The sequence below is a fragment of the Anarrhichthys ocellatus genome, unplaced genomic scaffold (genome assembly GCF_004355925.1).
Source record: "Anarrhichthys ocellatus isolate YVR2014 unplaced genomic scaffold, GSC_Weel_1.0 scaffold60, whole genome shotgun sequence".
NCBI classification, from domain to species: Eukaryota; Metazoa; Chordata; class Actinopteri; order Perciformes; family Anarhichadidae; genus Anarrhichthys; species Anarrhichthys ocellatus.
Window position 1 is genome coordinate 1515014 of NW_022280090.1, and position 20322 is coordinate 1535335.

A 20322-nucleotide genomic window follows, 5' to 3' on the forward strand; every position below is an offset into this window, starting at 1 on the left:
GGAAGTAATGTATCCAGAAGACTTTCATTGAGATTCTTATCGGCCACATCACAAAACCCCCGAGAACACAAGTCCTTCCTCCCTCTTCGCCCATTCACCGACCTTCCAGGCACCGCCACAATCAGGCCTTTGTGGGCTCGGCTTGTCTGTCATTTCCCTGGTTCTGTTGATATGGGCCTCGTGCTGAGAGCGCGCTCTCCCTCATACACTGCACCAATCGCCGGCTAATTGAGCTTGTCAAGCCAGAACCTGCTAGCGTGCTGATAAGAAGGTATTTGACCCCTTCGGAGGCCCTGGTGGTTCTCTACGGAACATATTCCGTTGGTTCATATCAGCCAGAGGGTAGACCATGAAAACCATCTTGTTTTGCTTGTTTTGTTTTTTATTGCCTCTTATAAAACACCTGGTCTGTTGGTACCGGAACGGTGAGTTGGGCACGTTAATATTAATCTGGCATTCAGACACCATATTGACGGTAGATATTAGGGCGTGGTGGGGCAGATTCTCATCGTGCCAGTTAGATCGGACCTCTGATACACTCATCAAAGGCTGTTGTTGCAGTCTAAGGAAAGAGCCCGTAAAAATCACCACCATGCAGGACTGCAAGTGAGACTCTCCTTACTCTTTGATCGATTGCTTATGCCTCCGGTTAAGGGGGGTTGGCAGAGGTCCACGAATCGAAGGTCTTGGATGGATGCCCTTCCCATTTCCTCATCAAACTTCCAGGCAGCAAAGCAAGACTCACCGTGCCCCTCCTCTATCATCATCTGCGCCAGAACCTGCGGAAATAGTTTTTGCACATCATTTTCCCCAATTTGTTCTGATCTGTTTGCAGCAGCGGATGATCTGGGTTTAGGAAACCCAAACCATTAAGAACACACATGTTCCACAAATGAACTAAAGTCCTGTCTGGCTCTTTCCTGAAAACAATACCTGGTATTTGCAGCCAGGTTGAAACATGTGTAATGATTATTTTGTTTTGCACAAGGCATTTCATCCAGGTCTGCTTCGGATGGGGATTTTAGTCGGAGTGCAACTGACATGACCCCCACTAGCCTCCCTGGGATAATCCTGTTGCCTCCAGGAACCCAAGACTAATCTGCCAGTCTCCTTTTTTGCAAGCCCTCACTCATTCCAAGCTGCCTTCAATTTCTATAAAACCTTCACAAACATTTGGCCGCCGATTTGTGTTTGTTTACAGTCGAATAGTTCCTCTCTGCCCTCCTCTGTTTTACATTGCTGGTCTGCAGAGGGCACACACAGATATAGTTGTGATGACTCGCATCCCTTCCAGCTTATGAGTAAATATGGTAGCTTTCCACAGAAGGTAGAGGCGTCTCTTCAACCATTATATTTTTACAATGACCTTTTCAGCACCTCAGCATTACCATCAAAGATGATATGTGCCGGCCTGTATGGATATGTCAGATATGCTGTACAGGAATGTGCCGAGGCGTGCCGAGGGTAGAGCTATGCCTTCAGGCTAGGTGGGTTGCATTAAGGTTATATGCGTATGTGTGTGACATGTATGACGCATGAATTTTAGTCATACGACTAATCCAGTCTGACAGAGAGTGATTGACATGTCGGCCTCACCAGAGACTCTGCAGCACTTATTAAGTATGGATTAATGACCCCATCAAGCAGCCGACAAACTCAACAAAGAGCACTTTCCTAAGGTTTACATATACTCTGCTTAAAGCCACCAAGCTATTAGCAGGGGTGTGACAAAACAAACAATTCAAACTGTCAAGTAAGTTTACTACGTGAAGTTGTTCATTAAGGGTTTAACTGTAGAATACGTTTAACATCACATTAAGGCTGAAGTGAATCTTTTGGACTGGCAAGAAAAAAAAAAGAGAAAATCCGAAATATACAGAAAAATAAACAGTTGCTTCCTCCTGCCTTTAAATCCCAGTTGGTTAAGTACAGATTGCAAACACCTGGTAGAACATGAGGCAACAATTCCCCAGCAGAGAGGGGAACTCACAGAAACTACTGATTAGAAATCAATGCGAAACAGTTGAAGTTGAAAGCATTTTGTCATTTTAAACAACGGCATGGTGCGGCAACTTTAGGTTCACCTCGGAGACTGCTGCTCGTGGTCCTTTGGAACAAAGTACTTTTTCTGCCTTTTTTTTAGTTTTGTTTCAATTTTGTCGTAATTTTAAGCCAAACAAAGTGTTTGAAACAGCAGCCGTATTCGGGACAAAACACGTTCTTCCTTGTTACGCAGTTGAGAGTGCAGTTTACTTGTATGGTGATTTTGTAAGAGACATGGTTGCAGGCAGCCTAGACTATAATACAGATCCATGTTTTTATGGTTATCCTTTGATGATTCTTTCATCTGCTCATTTGTAAAGCTCTTTGAATTGCAGTAGCGTATGAATCATGCTACATAAATAAACTGGCCTTGCACCTGCACTCTCTCTGCTACTATGACACAGCATACCTGGGTATGGCAGGGAAACAAGGGGGATGCATTTTGGCCATTTTGCTACAAGGGCGACAGCATACCCCCCCCCTCATATAACTACAGATACCTCACATCCACACAGTCCAATGACACATTCCTGCTCCTTGTCACTACTTCATCTACACTTAAACTATTGGAAATATGACTTATTTTGCCCATCTTTAGAAAGATGTTAACATCCTCCTTCCTCTCTAGTTTCATTGTTTTAAATGTATTTGCAGTTCCATGAAGCCTGTGAAACTTTATCACGGCGATAAAGTGTCTTCAGCAGTAGAGAATAATGTATGAGTCATGTCAGTGCTTAGTATGAATCAACACCTGGAATGTGTACATGGAGAGGAATGACTGCACTGCACACAAAGCAATATTCTTATTGGGCAGCCATTTTGGCACGAACCATCCTCGGGGGGGGGGGGGGGGGAGTTGGACTCGAGGAAAATATTGGGCAAAACTCAGCAGCAGCCGAGTTGCCAAGGTAACAGAGGGCTTTGCCTACCCCCCCCAGCCTTGGCCCTATCCCTCGCTGTGTGAGCTGGGTACTTAATTTCACTGACCCCCCCTGGGTCTGCGCTGAACAGCCTCCATTGATTAGGACAAATGGAAGGGAGAGCAGCCAGCCAAGCCCCTCCTCTATCAGGGTTAAGGACGTGGTCATAGAGGAGGAGGAGAGCAGGCAGATGAATAGCTCAGGGATCCCTTGTTTTAGATGAATCAATGACACATTTAAAGGCTAATTAGTCGATCTATTCACTCACTTTACATTTGCCGGGGCCACCACCTCACTCTGCAGCCATGATTGGGCTATCTAATGTATTCCACCTCTAAATAGCAGCCATTAAAGCCTTCAAATGAATCTCCTCCCAACAATACCAGCCTTTTCAGGCGCAGGTGTAATAGTGAAGCGAAGTGGTATTTGTGTGTGTGTGTGTGTGTGTGTGTGTGTGTGTGTGTGTGTGTGTGTGTGTGTGTGTTTTAATCCCTTCAGGTTGCATCATTGAGTGTAGATATCGGGTGCAATCCTCTTTTGGTGGTTTAAGTCTTCCGTGGCTTGTCATGGTTTGAATGAGCTTATTATCCATCTGACAAGGAAGCCTGATTCAGGTCACATGATCAGAGAGTTTACACCCGCCTGAGTGGCACACTTTCACCTAGTTTCATTCAGAGCACTTTGCTCGTGCTCCCAACATCTGTCGTAGTTGCGGGACAGTTAATAAAACACAAAAGGCTCAAGTTATGAAGTTATGTTATTTAAGTAGGAAACCAAGAGGGAACCGAACTCCCAATGACCAGTTTTAACCAGAAGATACACTTTAATATTTCTTAAGTTTGTGTACAAACACATTCCAAGCATGCGTGAGTGTTTCTCGGTTGCATGCATGCCTGTGAAATTGGCGCATTACAGCTGTTGTTTCTGCTGTCTTGTGGATGGATAACAGAATCCCTGCTGCCTCATTAAATGCTTGTGGTCAGAATATCATCTATTTATTAAAGATATCAACGTTAATAAATAGACTCCAGGGTGAGATGGCCGGAGATATAAAATCCGTCCTGTGAACATGAATTACTCACACAGTCCAGCTCAGGTTACTGTTTATCTTCTCAGCTCTGTTTGAGGTGTGTGTGTGTGTGTGTGTGTGTGTGTGTGTGTGTGTGTGTGTGTGTTCTGTGTGTTTTATATATGTGCATTAGAGGGTTACACAGGGACAGTGACAGGATTCAGCACCAGCTGCTCCTCGCAACCCCCCCACACTTCTCCCTTCCTTCCTCCCCTCTGACACCCCCTTTCCTGTGACACCCCGCTTGTCCCTACTGACTGGACAACATGCAGCCCCTTTATGCCACCTGTCCATCAGCCACACTGCACCTTAGGGAGCCTCTGTCGCCGAGCTTGGAGCTGCCGCTTGCTGCCTTTGTTTGGACTCTGGTAGAGACCCCCTTCCTCTCCCTCTCGCCCCCACTCTCTCTCTCACTCTGTCTTGCTCTCTTCTGCTCTCTGTGCTGTCCTTTACAAATACAGACACACACATACAGACAAGTGATTGCCTCCGTCAGCTATTTCCTACATCTGCCTCCAGGCACAAAAGACCCCCCCTGCCTCCACCACCACCCCTCTCCCTGCTTGCGTCTCACCTGTATAGGCCTGGATGCCAGCTGCAAGGGCTGTCGTGTTGGCCGCGAAATGCCAGCTGTTGAACCAGATAGGGAAGATTGAAATCAGCATGAAGCTGATGATTTTTGTACACATTTTTCTGGCAAGCTCCGAAACAGTGAGGGCAACTCTACCGGGTGTGTGTATTTCACGGACTGGGCAGCGTAATTCATCCTGCATTGCTTCCTATCTCTGCTAAGACGAGCTTGTGGATTCCAGACCAACAGCGGGTCACTGGGGTCATCCGTCCTCTCCGTTTCGTCTCGCTTCCCTCCTCCCTCTCTACCTATACCCTCCACCTCGTCTCATCGAGCACTCTCCAGCCATGCAGCCCCCCCCTGTCATCAGCAGTCTGAGGCTGTGATCAGGGCTGCGAGGTCCGGGTGCAGCCTGCGGAACGGAGCGGTGAAGCTGCCTCACATGGCAATGGCTCCTGTTGCCCTAGCAACTAGCTGTCCTTGAGAGGAAGAAAAAAAAAAAAAGGCGCATTCGGGGGTCGGGCAGGCCGAGACAATGACAGCCCCCCAGTCAAAACTCACGAAGAGTAGAGACACATCGATGTGCGCGTCGAGGAGAGAACGTGCAGCCCTCTGTGCCTTAAAATACATGCATGAATCAAGAGGCTGAGAGAGAGTATGAATGATGTGGAATGTACGTGAGCAACCGTCCACGGGGGGGGGGGGGGGGAATTGGATGTTTTTCAAGGGGAAGAACTCATCATTGCACCCTCAGCACAATCTTGCGGTAAGTGGGTGGGTGTTGCCAGGGTTGCTGTGCTATTTGGCGCATCCTGTGGTGCAGCAGGTGATGTGTTTGCGTGAGCGTGAGGGTGGGTGGAGGCTGCACACATTCTTTTGTTCGCCTTAACAATGACAGCTTAACACTCTGACATCGGAGTCTCCTCATTTCCTAACCTGTTTCAATCTCAACACGCTGTACGCCCCTTCAGGCACTGCTGTACATGAAAAGACAGCGTTTCCCACCATGGGAAACATTGTAGCCCTCCGAGCACAATAGCTGACACTTGGTGTCACGTGACAGTGAAAGTTCAGCACCGTTCTCGGCTTTCAGCTCGCTTGCAATGTTAAATAAGGCCAAACTGCCTTTTGTCTGGTGGCGAAGATCTTTTACGTAACAGCATGAAGTCCCACAAAGACGGGGGGCATGTTTGGCGGTGGAAGGGTGAACAAGAGGCTGTTATTGTTGAAATAGATTTTAAAACAACATGCGATGTGGTTTAATCAAGCCGTGCTAAATTAGGTCCGCAAGACAATTAATTCTTAATCGTTACACAAAGTTATTGAGCTGAATTAATTTGAATTAGGCTGTTTTGTAACCACTGAACACCACACATACGTGTGCTAATTCCGACCCTTATGCAAGCGGCCACTGAATTTCGACTGAATTAATTACCCCCTCTGAGGACAGAGCCTCATTTGGAGGCCAGATTAGGCAGGACCATGCCATAATTTCTAATTCATTAATTTACATTTTGCCCGGCTCCGGTAATGATCTGTCATCACAAATAATGGAATACAGTGTAGCTAGTCCCTAACGCGCTGCGGTTCCCGAAGGTTGACAAGGCGTCTCAAATGGAGATTAATCCCGACAAAGAGACCTGCCTCCTGCCACACCCCGGCCATCTGCAGCCCGGTGTACGGAAAGGGGGTCTGCCGGCAACCTGATTGGACCCCCACATCCTCTGGAGAGCAAGCTGTCAAGTGGTCGGCCCGCACCAAATGACCCTTTCCGCTTTATTCCCCACTACCGCCCACCGGCCTCGTCCATGTTCCTGCCCTGTGCGTGTATGTGTTGGCTCAGAAGCCTGTAATTTCACCATTCCACATTACTGCCCCCCCCCTTTGTGCTGGAAAAGAAGAAGAAAAAAGGGAGCGCAGTGAAAATTCCAGACGTTATTACTGTGCTGCATGCATGGCTCCAGTGATGCTCTCCTTTCATCTCCGTTTCCTCCTCTATTGACAGATGGTAGTTATCAGACAGTATGGAAATACTGTGGTTGAGATAGTTTTCACTGATTCTTTTTTCTTTGGTATTTATGACCTGATGATCATCACGAGAGCGCTGTGGTCTTGAACAGAGGGCCGCTCTGCCAGCGTTGTTTGAATCAAGAGCGTAACGTTTGCCACATGGGAGGAATGACGCACTATCTCCGGGCAGCGAGAGTGTTCGGGTGGCGCGGTCGCTCGCTGCGCGTATGCCTGCTTCAATGTACTGTAACGCACCAGAGTGCTGACGTACGACTACGGGGATTAACTGATTACTCGATCAACAGCACATTAATTGCCTTAATCGCTTCAGGCATTTATCAAGCAGACATGCCAAACGTACACCACCTGCAGCTCCTCAAATGTGAACATTTTTTTTCTGTTTCAAATCATTTGAAACTGAATCTTTTGGGAGTTTTGGACTGTTGGACAAGCAGTTTGAAGACTCGCTTAGCTTTGGGAAACTCTAATCGCCGTTTCAATCTCAATCTAACAACAATAGTGAATATAAATATGGTTGCTTGCAGCCTGAGTTGCATACATGTGCTTTTTGTTTGCCCCGTTGCTCGCTGGTGTTATTTACGGCCAGCGTTAAGGAGATAAGAAGGAATAAGGTCAGTTAGTGGGAAATTAATTTACACCAGTTGTTACATGACTAATATTTCCCTTACAGAGTATTTTTAGCCGCTACTGTTCCACACTTCTCGTTGTCCTTGTAAATAACAAAGCTTGTATATGTGCCACGTATATGAGCTTAAGCCTCTGCTGTATGAGCTGAAATTGTCCTCTGGCCAGCAGCCAGATGGGGTTTATTCGCAGCCTCCTCCTTTATGGTGCTTATTTATGTGTTGATGTACCTGTATCGGAAGAAGATGGAATTAAATGAGCTCTAGGTGCCAGCGTGTGACGTGTGCAGTGCAATGTGTTTTCGGGCGTGTGCACAGTGTGCGCGTCTTGTTTGTGTGTTTGCTGTGAGCCTGAGCCCTCCCGAGGACCCTGCGCCCTCGGAGCTCATTTCCCAGGTGTCCCACATTTCGGGCTAATCCGCTGCTCACTTTGGCTCCTAATCTGTCTCGGAGGAGCCTGCTGGGGGCGGATTTTGGGGGGGGGGGGCGGGTGTGAGCTCTGGGACGACTGCAGAAGAGATGCAGCTTAGAGCAGAAAATGCTGAGGGACACCGAGGGAAAAGTCACCTCCCCGATCATCTCCCTGTCCCTCCACACAAGTCCCTTACCGTACACCAACACGCGTTCACACAGTGACACACGTCTGGGTCAGTAAGTGTGTGTGTGTGTGTGTGTGTGTGTGTGTGTGTGTGTGTGTGTGAAAAGCTGACTTCTGGGCGAGTCCGGCAGTCTTTCAGCATTGATTTTGGGCATTTTTCCCAGCTTGAAGTCGGAGATTGGCCACTAAACTTAATGGAGTAAAGAATGGAAACTAATCATTAAGTATCTGCAGTGTTTTTCCTTTCATTGGGTAAGACCGTGAAAGTGGCCGGGTCCTTTTTTTTTCAGTTACTTATTAAGGTGATCTGGTAATGCAGTGCTGTGTCTCAGTTACAAATGTCGAACATTTCCTAGAAAAGAAGCACTTTAATGACCCCGGGTTCTCCTTGACTCTGAGAGGAGCCCGATTTACACCTTGTAGGTCATCACTGGTCACCCTCGCTCGCTGGCACTGTCCTGGCTTACAGCGCGGGAGGAGCCACACTAGAGTCCCAGACCTGTTAATTGCACCAGACATGGAAACCTAGAGGGAGAAATTAATATCTCATTTGTGCGCCCGTGTGTGTGCGGGGTGAAGCAAATGCCAGTTGTCTAATAGCTTTCACGCAAGCCTGATTGAATTAGACGGCGAGGAGGACCGCGGTCCTAATTGAATTGCGGGGACACTGTGTTGCAAACAGTGCTAGCTTGTGTTCCCTATGGAAGTGCTGAGGCAGATGGGGGGGGGGGGGTGCACACATACAACTCGTGGCTGCTCTCCTCTGGTTAATCTGTGGCCATGACAGTTTCACAAGGTTACGCTCTACTTAGATGTGACAGGCTCAAAGGCTGGGGGTGTGTAGTTGTGGTGGCGTATGGCGGAGGTAAATCGACAGCAACTACAAAAAGCTAACAGGTTGTCTCAATCTGATTTATCCCCCCCCCCCCCCCGAGCAACAGCGGTCCATCTCGTAAAAGAAACCCATCGCATCACGATAGCCTCTGATCCGTCCCCGCGGTGGTTAGTATAAATAACTTTTAACAGGCGGCACCAAAGCAAATAGAGGCCCGAACTTGTACGCTGTAGCGGCCTCTTTGGTCACAATGGAATACAGGGAAACACCCAGCATCCTCACACACACGCACACACACACACGATCCCTCTGACGCTGGCCATTTTCACCACTTTCAGCACTTTTTCCTGCTGTGCTCACAAAACCTAGCACCTCTGATTTTTTTTTTTCTTTTTGTACCCCTCCAGCCTTTTCTCTTTCACACCACACTCCCACACACTCCCACCCACACACACACCTTGCCCGTCTTTGTCTCCCTTGGCTCTTCTGTAATGATGTGTTCATTTAATAGTTTTGGGGGGAGGGCAGGTTTGATCATGGGGTTGTTGTTGCTGTGATGCCCCAGACTGCTGGACAAAGAGTCTCTCTGTCGGGCGGTGTGGATGCAGATGGTGGGTGAAAGAGACTGGATGAGTGTTGGGCTGTTTTTTTTTGGTGGGCGGTTCTGCCCCTTTTCCTCAATAGGTGTGGCCTCAGGCTGGATTACCTGGTATCAGCCGGCTGATTGTCTGGTTGTGCTCGCACAGCATCCAAAACTGCCCAGGCAGCCATGATGGAAATGACAAATGCCCAGTCTTTGTTTGCCCTCGCTCTGTGTGTTATTTGTGTGCGTGTGACTGCTGATTTTGGTCAGAGGAGCCAGAATCACAGGGAGTGTTTCCAGTAGCCGGTCACATCGAGAGAAAAAAAGAAGAAAAAAACCTCCCTGCTTCTCTCTCTGTCTCTTTCATCTGTCTCTTTGTGCGCTCCTCTTCTCTTCACACACACACACATAAATAGCACAGTCGCACTTGCTTTGCAGGATTCAGGTATTTTTTTAAGCTGCAGGTCTCGTCTTCGACATGCTATAAATCTCTCCGGCAGTAATATTCATGAAACCTTTGAAACAACCAGCAAATTACCTGCTGTAAAAGCTGACTAGCACCCTTGCGCAGCGACTCGCCTCTCGCGGTACTATTTTTATTCAGCGAGTCTAGTTAAACCTCTAATTAAAGCTTTTATGTCACTGTATATTATTAAAAGTCGTAAACATTAGACAGACACAAGCAGCTGGGGCTTTGGAATGTGCGCGGGGGAGGTGATATTCAGATTGAGTTTAAGGTGTTAGATTAAAGTAATGGTTCTTAAACGATCAAAAAAACATTGGGAGCAAACCCGAGGCTGAAGTTTTCATTCGTTTTCCAAATATGACATTTAAGAGTGAATATGCCTGCAGTGTCTCTGGAACCTATTTGAGGTGATCTGGACCTTTTGACACGACTACCACTAAATTGATTGTGAAGTCTTTATAAATTCTCTTTCTGTGAGGCATTTGTTCTTGACCTATTGCCACATTTCATTGTTTGTCCCAGTATCCATGTCTTTAGTCCCCAGAGATGGTGGCACGTTTGTTTGATGATATTAATGTTATTAATAGCAGCGCGTGTGTTTGTGCGTTTTTATATTTCAAGTATGAGAAGCAGGAACAACAGAGGAGCTGTTGCCAATGAATATTCGTGCCGTAATTAACTCTTCTTGCCAGAAGGATTTCTGACGTTAGAGGAAACATATAAAAAAAAACAGCCCTCAGCTCTCGCATGTTGAGCAAGACTGCCAGGATGGTGATCAAACAGCTCAACAGCAGCAATCTGGGCAGGCAGGGCGGTAGGGAATTAGAGCTCTGATCTGTTTTTTTAATCACTGCTCTCCACATCCGACACCAGACAACTTTGCAACTCTTAAAATCTGTCATCTGGGGTTATGAAGTGGAAATCCCCCAAATATTTCCCCAAAAGTAATGACCGTGGCCGGGCAGAGAGGGCATGCCAAGACGTATATAGGATCCTGTTGAACCGGATGGTTTTCACAAATACCTTTTGTTGTTTTATCTTGGTGAGGTTCCAGAAAGCTTCGTCACAAAGGGAAACGCCTCGAATGCCATAAATCCCTCGGAGCTTTGAATACCTGAATGATAATGCTGTTTACTTCTCTCTAAGGAACTCTGTACTCGATACTGTGAGCACAACTCATGTTGGACAAAACAAACCACCAAGTACTAATAGAACAATGGAGAGATATCGGTGGGATTTACCACTTTCCATTATTTAATGAATTTTGCACGTATGAGCAGCATTTACAAAGCGTAGTAAAAGTAAAAGTAGTAAAAGATTGTCCAAATATGGCACCAAGCATTCAACAATCCCATTCTATATAAAACAACTATTTTTATTTCTTGATTCATTTTTTACACTAAATTAATCGTAGTAGACCATAAATGTGCGTCTTGGGATGTTCTAGTTCGTGGTGGAAAAATGTTCTCATTGTGCCCTCCAACAATTACCACAGCATGTTTCAAGACAACCACTGCGGTAGCAAGGCATCGTGGGGCTTTAAAGGCGCTTATCAATGTTATTCATTCCTTTTCCTGCCCACGCAGAGTTTGAAGTGACTGCTGTGTTGTTGTGCATGGTCTGCCTACTGTTTGCAGCACATACATCCACTGTGGGCACAGAAACACGCCGAATTCCTCCGCTGCAAAAAACAAAAACAAAACCTCTCCCAAACACAGCCACTCTCCGCCTCACCCCTCTCGTCTCTTTGTTCCCATCTTTACACTTCTCCCCTCCCCTCACCACGTCTTTATGCTGCCTCCTCGCACTCCCACAGACCTCACTGCGCCGAAGAGGTCCGATCGGAGCTGTTGCCTGGGCCTCTTTCACAGACCCCCGTTGACGGGCGCTGTGAATGTCCAGGCCTCATGTTTCGCTCTGCGCCCAAAACCTTTTGCTCCATCAATCATGGGAGAAGAAAAACATGTCAAAGCGAATACTTAGTGAGGTGATCTGTAAGATTACTTTAGTTTTATTTCAGAATAACTCTTTCTGCCACTGATGATGACGTTTTTTTCCCAAAATGAGTCGATTAGTTGTTTGGTCCGTGAAATGTCAGAAAATGGTGAAAAATGACATCAAATTTTGTTGTTCAGTCCACAGCTCAAAGGTTACTGTTACAGAGGAGAGAAGGCACCAGCAAACACATTTAAGAAGGAAAAATGACTCAAACCGATTCATCTATGATCAAAATAGTTGGCCATTCATTTGATAATCGAACACTAATTGATAAATCTGCAACTGTAGACATTTGTGATGATATAACAGAGATAGCAGATGCACACCTTTATGTGTTGCATGAATAGAAGTAACATTTCAGAGCACACAACTGCAGATATGTCATCTCTTCTTTTCCTTGTGCTGAAGTCAAAGATGTTTGATATAATGTGCCTTCAATGAAAACTAACTACATTAGTGAAGCTGTTCTTAACAAACCCACTCTCCAGTAGTATCACATTGAACCACTGGATAGAAAGACAGCTGGACTAATGGAATTTACAAAACTGCAGAAACATATCGGCTCATTGCTTTCTTTAAAAAGAGAGTGTGTGCACAGCTTTGGGATCATCGTAATGGATAGATTTAGAAGGTGATGGCGCTGAGTCATGTGCTTTGAGTTACAAAGGGGGAAAAAGAGCATTAATCCCTGGCCTGTAGTTCAGTGATGTGTCTAATATAAACATTGGGATTGGACCTGGATTAATTCTGCTTTGTGATTTGGCCTCCTTTAAATGGGAGTTGCAGCTGCAGATGTTTCCATATTCCAGATGCTACAGTTAAGTTGTAATTGCCTGTGCAGCCTCAGAATGAAATAGTGTCTGTTTTTATTACTTTACGATGTAGAACACTGCTGTCATAGTAAGTTTTTAGAAATGTACAGAAAATGGGGGGGGGGGGTGACGGGACGGGACTGTTCCCACAATTCTCTAAATCTACTTAAAAAAATATTCCTATGAAGCTTTAACTTAATAAACATAATAGAAATGCATTTGGAGAAGTACCATAAAATCATGGGAGAGCGGCTCCATTTTGTTTCCTTTTATTGAACGCAATACACTCCACTGTTACTGAAGAAAAACAACAGACCTGAGGGGTTTTATTCTCAGATATATGCAGTGGGTCCCGTGTGTGAATGTTTCGTGTTACTGTACTTCCAACACCTTTTATCAGTGCGGGGCAGGTGTGTAAGCCGCGTTTCCTCGGGCAAAACCATAGCTGCTTTGGCCCAAGATAGATAAAATAAAAAAATAAAAACTCTTGACATGGTGCAGGTGCAAATGCTGAAAAACAGTTACTTCTTTGGCAGTGAAGGTTGAGGCGGTATGTGACTCAGGAGAAGATGAGGGGATTTCACGCACAGCTAAGCTAGTTTGTTTATCGCTGCACTGATGGACGCTCATGGCAGACGTACAAACAGGTTCTCCTCATACACAGCCCGCGACTCCCCCACACGCAGGCAGATGCATGTACACCATTTAATGGCAGCTGCGGCGTGTCTCTAGCATGAATGTAACTTCCCTCCCAGGTTTCCACAGTTGCCTTCAAAAGGGCTCTTAACAGAATGAAGGGTACATCGAGATATCTCCAGCAAGTGGAGCATGGTGAATAATTCACAGCAAACTGACAACATGTTGCCACTTCTTAGAGTTGCCTCACATGCAAGGCTTCACTGCTGTGTATTTATATGATACTTATATGATATTTATATGATTTATACTTTCAGCCTGCGCTGAAAATGAAATAATGGAAAGAATGTCAAACTTTACATTTCTCGTGCTTTTCTCATACAGTGTGAATACACACAAGTTACCAAATTTAACCTGCTGCCTGTTTATGTTTATTTTCCCATTTTCCACTAGAGAATGAGCCTTTTTATTATTCCTCATAAATGAGTAATTCATCAGTTAATTGACAGACAGCTCAACAGAAAATGTCTCAGTTTTTTATTTTGTATAAATTCAATATATTTGGGTTTTGGATTGTTGCTCAAATAACAAGGAATTTAGAGACGTCTCCTTGGGTTCTCACTTATTTTCTGAAATAAATTATTCGTCGGTTGTCTTTTCTGAAGGAAAATAATGTCCTGATGAAGACAGGAGGGCGATTAATCAGAAAAGAAACAGCAGTTGAAGCCCTGATACCTTTACATTGTATTGTGCAGCTGCTGTCGTGCTATGAATTATGTTGTTTGTTTTTGATTGCAATCCGACGCTGACATTCTCGTGGTTGACCTCATAGCATCTTATATCCTCACACATCACCCTTTACGTTGCCTTGGTACTTAACCATCCCTCCATTTCATAAGACTTTGTCCACTGAGCTCCACCTCTCTGGACTAATCTCCCGCTGCACAAAGGTGATACTTTAGAATCCAGACTGAAAACACTGCTTTCTGTTCACAATGACAATGCTACCCCAATACAGACAGAGATCATACAGTATCTGTTTAAAAAGATGAACTAACCTCATCCTTGTTGTCATGTTAGCATTACTTTCTGTGTATGTGTGCGTGTACTTTTATATGCAATATCATTTGTTTTATTTCCCTACTGAGTTGTTCAGTGTACAGAGACTCTCTGGGGGATGGGCACTTAAAATAAACAGAAGATCATATGAAGAAATTAATTGACATTCTCTGTGCTTTATTCAGAATCCTCACTCGTGTCCTCCTCTTTCTTTCAGCCTGTCCGTCGGGCTTTTTCAAGCCGACTCAGAAAGACGAACCCTGCATGCAGTGTCCCATCAACAGCCGCACCACCAGCGAAGGCGCCATGAACTGCGTCTGCCGCAACGGATTCTACCGCACCGACTCAGATCCTCTCCAGATGCCGTGCACAAGTACGTAGTAGCGCTCAGACTCTTAAGTGTGAACTTAACTTGCACTTCGAAGAAAATAGAAATACAACCCACAAAGTACACGGACATGAATACGTACCCACAAAGTCTTTGAATTCAAATATGAAAATTCTTTTGGCACATACACATTTCACACCCGCAAGCAGAAGAGGCCCCGGAGATCAAAGGACAGTGGTAGTCTGTGTAACTCCAAACAGAGAAATCCTGTCAGAGATGTCCCTCACACGAACGCAACGCTGACGTGCCCATAGTGTGGCTGTCCACAGATCCGACCCGACACGCAGGGCTCGGCTGCCCCTCCTCAACATCACACAGCCCGCGCTCCCAGCCAGACCAGAGGTTACTGGGCCAGGGCGCGTTGTTCTGTGAGGGGGCAGCCTCGGAGAATGAGCCCGGCCGAGAATCTCTCTTGTCATGCCAATGAAGCTGTTTGAATTTGAATTTGAATTTGAGGCTGACACCGAAGTTCAGAGAGAGAGAGAGAGAGAGAGAGAGAGAGGCGGAAGGATAGACCAAAGCAAAAGTGAGTGGAGGGGGGGGGGGGTGAAGCATGAGGGAAAAGGAATGAAGGAGAAGCAATTTGAGAGGGATGGAAAGGGGATGTGTGTATGTGAGAAAGACAAAAGGATCAGTGCATAGAGTGTGGTCTTACTAAAACAAAACAGGGGTGAGTGAGAGAAAGAAAAAAAAAAAAAGCTCCTTTCAACATTTGGGTCGTGTTTTTCCCTCACTCTCCCTCTCTGCCTGTTGAAAGGGAGCAAGGAGGGAAAAGATTTGATGGTCTCCAACAAAGGAGATTTGCATAAGCCTGGCTCTGGGAGTCGAGCAGCTGTTGTGAATGAGAAAGCAGCAGCGTCACGTCACTCGTATTAAGCGCAGCAGGGCCCAGGCCTGATTAAAGCAAGGGAATGGGCCCATCAGAGCCCGCCAGCTCATGGGGGGCCAGCTCATCCCCCCATGAAGGAGATGCCAAGGAGGAGTTATGTTTCCATGTATGAGAGACACCAAGAAGGGCACTCCCAACGGGCCTCCTTTCCAGAGCCGGAGATCTGTTAATTGCTGCCAATTAAAGAGGAGGTTAACTAAGAAGTGATCGATTCAGATTTCGGATGTGGTGGGCGGAGTGGAGCTGTTTATCCCATTAGTCCTGGAGGCTACGACTTCCATAATTAGGCGCACATGGTCTGTAAAGGATAAACACTTCTCATTGTTTGTTTGTTGGGCCCGTCACTCAACATGCTGCACCATGTGGGAAGTTTCCACCCGGCAATGCCTACAGCCGCTCAGAAGGTCTCAGTGGGAGAAACACTAGGTTCCCCTCCGCTGCAGTAACTCTACACGACGCTCCATGAGAAGGCTGTCAGGAGTAGATGCTAAGAAAACAGAGTGACACCAGCGTGGAGAAAGAGAGTGTGAACGGGGCGTCCCGAGGGAAGCTCACACTTCTGTAAGAAGCCTTTTAGTGAGCGTGTGGAGTTTCTCTTTACCTGTGTAATTTGAGTAGAGGTGGCAATCATGCCCGCTCTGTCATTAAGTACGCAACACAGCATCCATCATAAAATCACAACAATGCTATGGAATGTAGTTGATGCTTCCTTTATATACACATTTAAAGCAGCTTTAATCTAAGTGTATAACTTAACAATAGATCACATGACTGCGGCTATGTGATAGGGCAGGGGTGTCAAACTCATTTTCACTCCGGGCCACATCAGCATCATTTAAGCACATTTCTGTTATTATAACATAAATCATTTTAATTTAGGGTTAAGAAACCCACATTACTCTATCAAAGATCAAACTTTTAAAGAAAATAACAAAGACAAATATCATCAAACACAAGTTATTACATGAACTTTGTTCAAAGCTATTTTTGTCACCTCTCTGCATCACTAATGTCCCTCCCTGCCATCGTCCCGTGCATGGCAGCTACATCCAAGAGCTCCTCACTGACAGTCAAGTCTGCCTTGAGCCTCTTACAAACATTGATAGATGATGTATCTCGTCTCTTCGGCTAGCTGTGTTGTTAGATTGCTGCTAGTTCCTGAACTCGGTCTGCGATGGTGTTTCTTCACAAACTGACATTTGTAAAAGTCTGTATCTGGTCGGAGCACACCTGCTCACATACCTTTAGCATGCACTGGGCTGTAGCTTTTGTAAATATATTCTGCTGTGATTGCAGTCTGCCTTTTAATTCTTGGACAATTTGATGTTTTTCTTGGAGGCTAAATTTAGCTCCGTGTTTGGTGTCAAAATGCCAACGTGAATTGTATCCTTCATCACCGACACGCATCATAACACAGAAGACAGACCCGTTTTTCTCCCTGAAGCACAAACATGTATCCGCTTTCCCATCTTAAATTACATCTTCTTCCCTCTGCATCAATTTTTCTCTTTGTGGACATTTTGGGATTATTTTTAATCTTAATATTTTTCAACTCAATCACTTGTTGGAAAACCTCTTTACGGGCTGTTCCCTCTCCTGTCCACCTGTTTTTTAAAAAAAAAGGTAATAACTAATTAACCATATTGTTACCAAGTGACTGTTAGGAGGACAAGTAATCAATGTCCAGCCACGGTGATAATACTTCACAACATGCTAGCTCATAATTTCAACTTTCTATCTCATAATTTCGACCATGGGGATATTTTTATTTTCAAGTCTAACTTTAAATTTTTTTTCCAAAATTAAAAAAAAACAAAAACCTTTTTTTTTTTTTGTTTTTTTTATTGTGCTGGTGGATTCGCGGGCCACATAAAATGACGTGGCGGGCCGGATTCGGCCCGCAGGCCTTGAGTTTGACACGTGTGTGATAGGGGGCCCCTTGTAGTGACGAATCCACAAGGGAATTATCAAATTGACCAAGGAGCTTACTTCCCAAAGTATCTGTGTACCGTTTGAATCACTCAAGAGCTAACTGCAGAACGTCTCTTGTGTCTTTCCAGCCGTCCCCTCAGCTCCACAGACCGTCATCTCCAGCGTGAACGAAACCTCCGTGATGCTGGAGTGGACGCCTCCCCGGGACTCGGGGGGCCGCGAGGATGTCGTCTTCAACATCATCTGCAAGAGCTGCGGCGGCGGCCGGGGAGGCTGCACCCGCTGTGGGGACAACGTTCAGTTTCTGCCCCGTCAGCTGGGCCTGATAGAACCCCGGGTCTACATCAGCGACCTGTTGGCCCACACGCAGTACACGTTTGAGGTGCAGGCTGTCAACGGGGTGTCAGACCAGAGCCCCTACTCCCCTCAGTACGCCTCAGTCAACATCACCACTAACCAGGCTGGTAAGTGGGCCCATCTGTCTTTTTCTACACTTTATGTTCCCCATGTGGTCTCCTCTTCTCCTCTCTCTCGTTTTTTTCCCATATCTATTTCTGTGTTGCTCCTCTGCCGCTGATGCCCCTCTTCATCTCACTCATTCCTCTCTGAGCACATAATGCACAGCGCATAGACCTCCGCTGAGTTGGCTTCTCTCCTCTCCTGCATGGTGATGTATGCAGATTGAGGGCTCTAAAATGGGAGGCAGAGTGCCGCTGATGATGTGACAGACAGAATGTGATGGCCTGCTGGTCTCAACAGAGTGACCTCATCACACAGGCTAGGTGCTGCCTCTCCTCCACTTCATCTGCTGTTCAGTGATTACTCCTCCATTTCCATCCACCTACTTGATTGTACAATAGTGCTACAGTGCATTAGGAGGATTAAAAACAAAAGCATAGTATATATAGGTATATGCAGGGTATGCGCTGCCTTGTAAAGTAAACACTACTTTAAAGAAGGTAGTGTTCCAGTTTGTTCCGAGTTATAATGAAAACCAGCTCCTTTTTAATCTGCAGGATCTTCAAGAAATACAACTCAAAATCTCCTTCGATATTTCTTCTACAACTTTCGGAGCTTTGCATTCTTTCCACTATGTGACCGCGGTCGAAGTCGGCCACATCTCTAATTATTTCACAGAGGCAGCAGCATTGATTTGCTCTTTAATTGTCTCTATGAAACGCATCATTTGGCGTGCCAAGCTTTTCTTCCCAAGCGCTGATGAGCGGGGGTGGGATGGGGGTGGGGGGCTTTATCTTTGCACTGGCTTTGCATCCCATTAGCGATGTACGTAAGTGCCTGTCATGTCGCATCATCCATTCCCCTCCACTGAGGGCAGACTGCTACGACTGAGCTACCTAAAGGAACTGTTGCTGTGGTTTCATTGCAGCGTACATGTTGGGTTTGGTTTTACTACACTCTCCCTCTCTCATTACTTTGGAATTGCCAGATGTCCAGATGCCTACATACAAGCCGTCAAATGGAAAGGGTATACAAGTTGGATGACAACATTTAAGAGGAGGTTTCTACACTTAAAATGACCCATTGTTGCAAACTTCAATGTTTACGGAAATGTGTGTGTGTAAGAGCTCCATAAAGCACTCGTTTACAATGCCGGAGCTCCAAGTCGCGCTAGAATGGAGGGCCTTTATTCAAACGGCGACCTCTTTTTATTGTCTGTTTTGATTTGAGTCACTGGTGTGGTGGGTTAATGAGGGCCTGTGAGTGCAGTTAAGCGTTGTAATGAGGCCCCTGCCCCGCTCTTTCTCGCTGGGCCACAATAAGTCTGCCACCCCAACCCTTTGGCTTCTCCTGCTTCCCCCTGCCGTGGGGTCCTGGCGGAAATTGGGGGGCTCTGCGCCCTCTCCACTGAAGTGCCCGTCACTTTGGATTAGGCAGTGAGGGCTCCCGTCAGAGGGAGCTGTGAAAAGAACTCAACTCTTGCCTGCACCCACTCCGCCGTCCCACCTTCCCCCCCCCATCACCCCGCGAAACCAGGCTCACCCCTGGGACACGGCATTGCAGTTTGGCGGGGCTGGGGTCACGGGGACCAGGAGCCCATAATTGCATCTGGTTTGTTAGGCTTGGAGGTTACATAAACATCATGTCACCACTAATTACCTCAGGCAGTTCTGTGCCTCGCTCTTACACTTAGAGTGAGTTAGATGAAGTAAAAAATACAAAGTAAAACAGAAAGTGTTTGAAATGCTGTATGTTGTGTTAATCAATCCCTCAGTAGGCTGTGGCCAGAGGCTGAAGCGCTCCATGAAAGCAACGAATAAACACGTGAATAGAAAGTAAGTCCCACATCTTATGTGGACGTCCGTCCTCAGCTATGACTCGTTGGCGTGGAGGGGGGGAGTGGAGGGGGGGAGTGCTGCGAGACGGGAGCAGAACTTCTCACTCGCCACCATACCCAATCAAGCACCCACCACACTCTATTACCCACAGGGCTTATCCTCCCACTCCGTAGGTGGCTGCCGACAGTTCCTCTGCGATAAAAGGACGTGATTGCCCTGGAAAGTGCGGCGCTTGATTACACACTGTAGTGCCACACAAAGGCAGATGCCGCGCTGAATGGCGCTCTAGCCTGTTTTATAAGCATATGACTAACTCCCCAAAACTTGTGCTGTGTTGATTATGTAGAAGCCTTGAAATGCCCCTCCAAGCCTTTTTTATATATATATATATATAATAATGAGTCACAAGTAAGCCTTTGGCTTTGAGCTGTCTATAAAATGTTTCTCTTTGCATGACATTTAATGAGCGGAGGGTGCTTTCTGTTAGGGACTGAGGGTGATAACCATAGGGGGGGTGTGTGTGTGTGTGTGTGTGTGTGTGTGTGTGTGTGTGTGTGTGTGTGTGTGTGTGT

General features: G+C 46.2%; 1 protein-coding gene across 4 annotated transcripts in view; it reads left to right on the forward strand.

Moving 5' to 3' along the window:
- The window catches only part of ephb2b (eph receptor B2b), a 113537-nt gene that overhangs the window by 68075 nt on the left and 25140 nt on the right, over nucleotides 1-20322 (forward strand). For all 4 annotated transcript variants that reach the window (XM_031871759.1, XM_031871758.1, XM_031871760.1 and 1 more), the window contains exons 4-5: nucleotides 14462-14617; nucleotides 17582-17917. In XM_031871759.1, the coding sequence (XP_031727619.1) occupies nucleotides 14462-14617; nucleotides 17582-17917 (492 nt within the window). The remainder of the gene's footprint in view (nucleotides 1-14461; nucleotides 14618-17581; nucleotides 17918-20322) is intronic.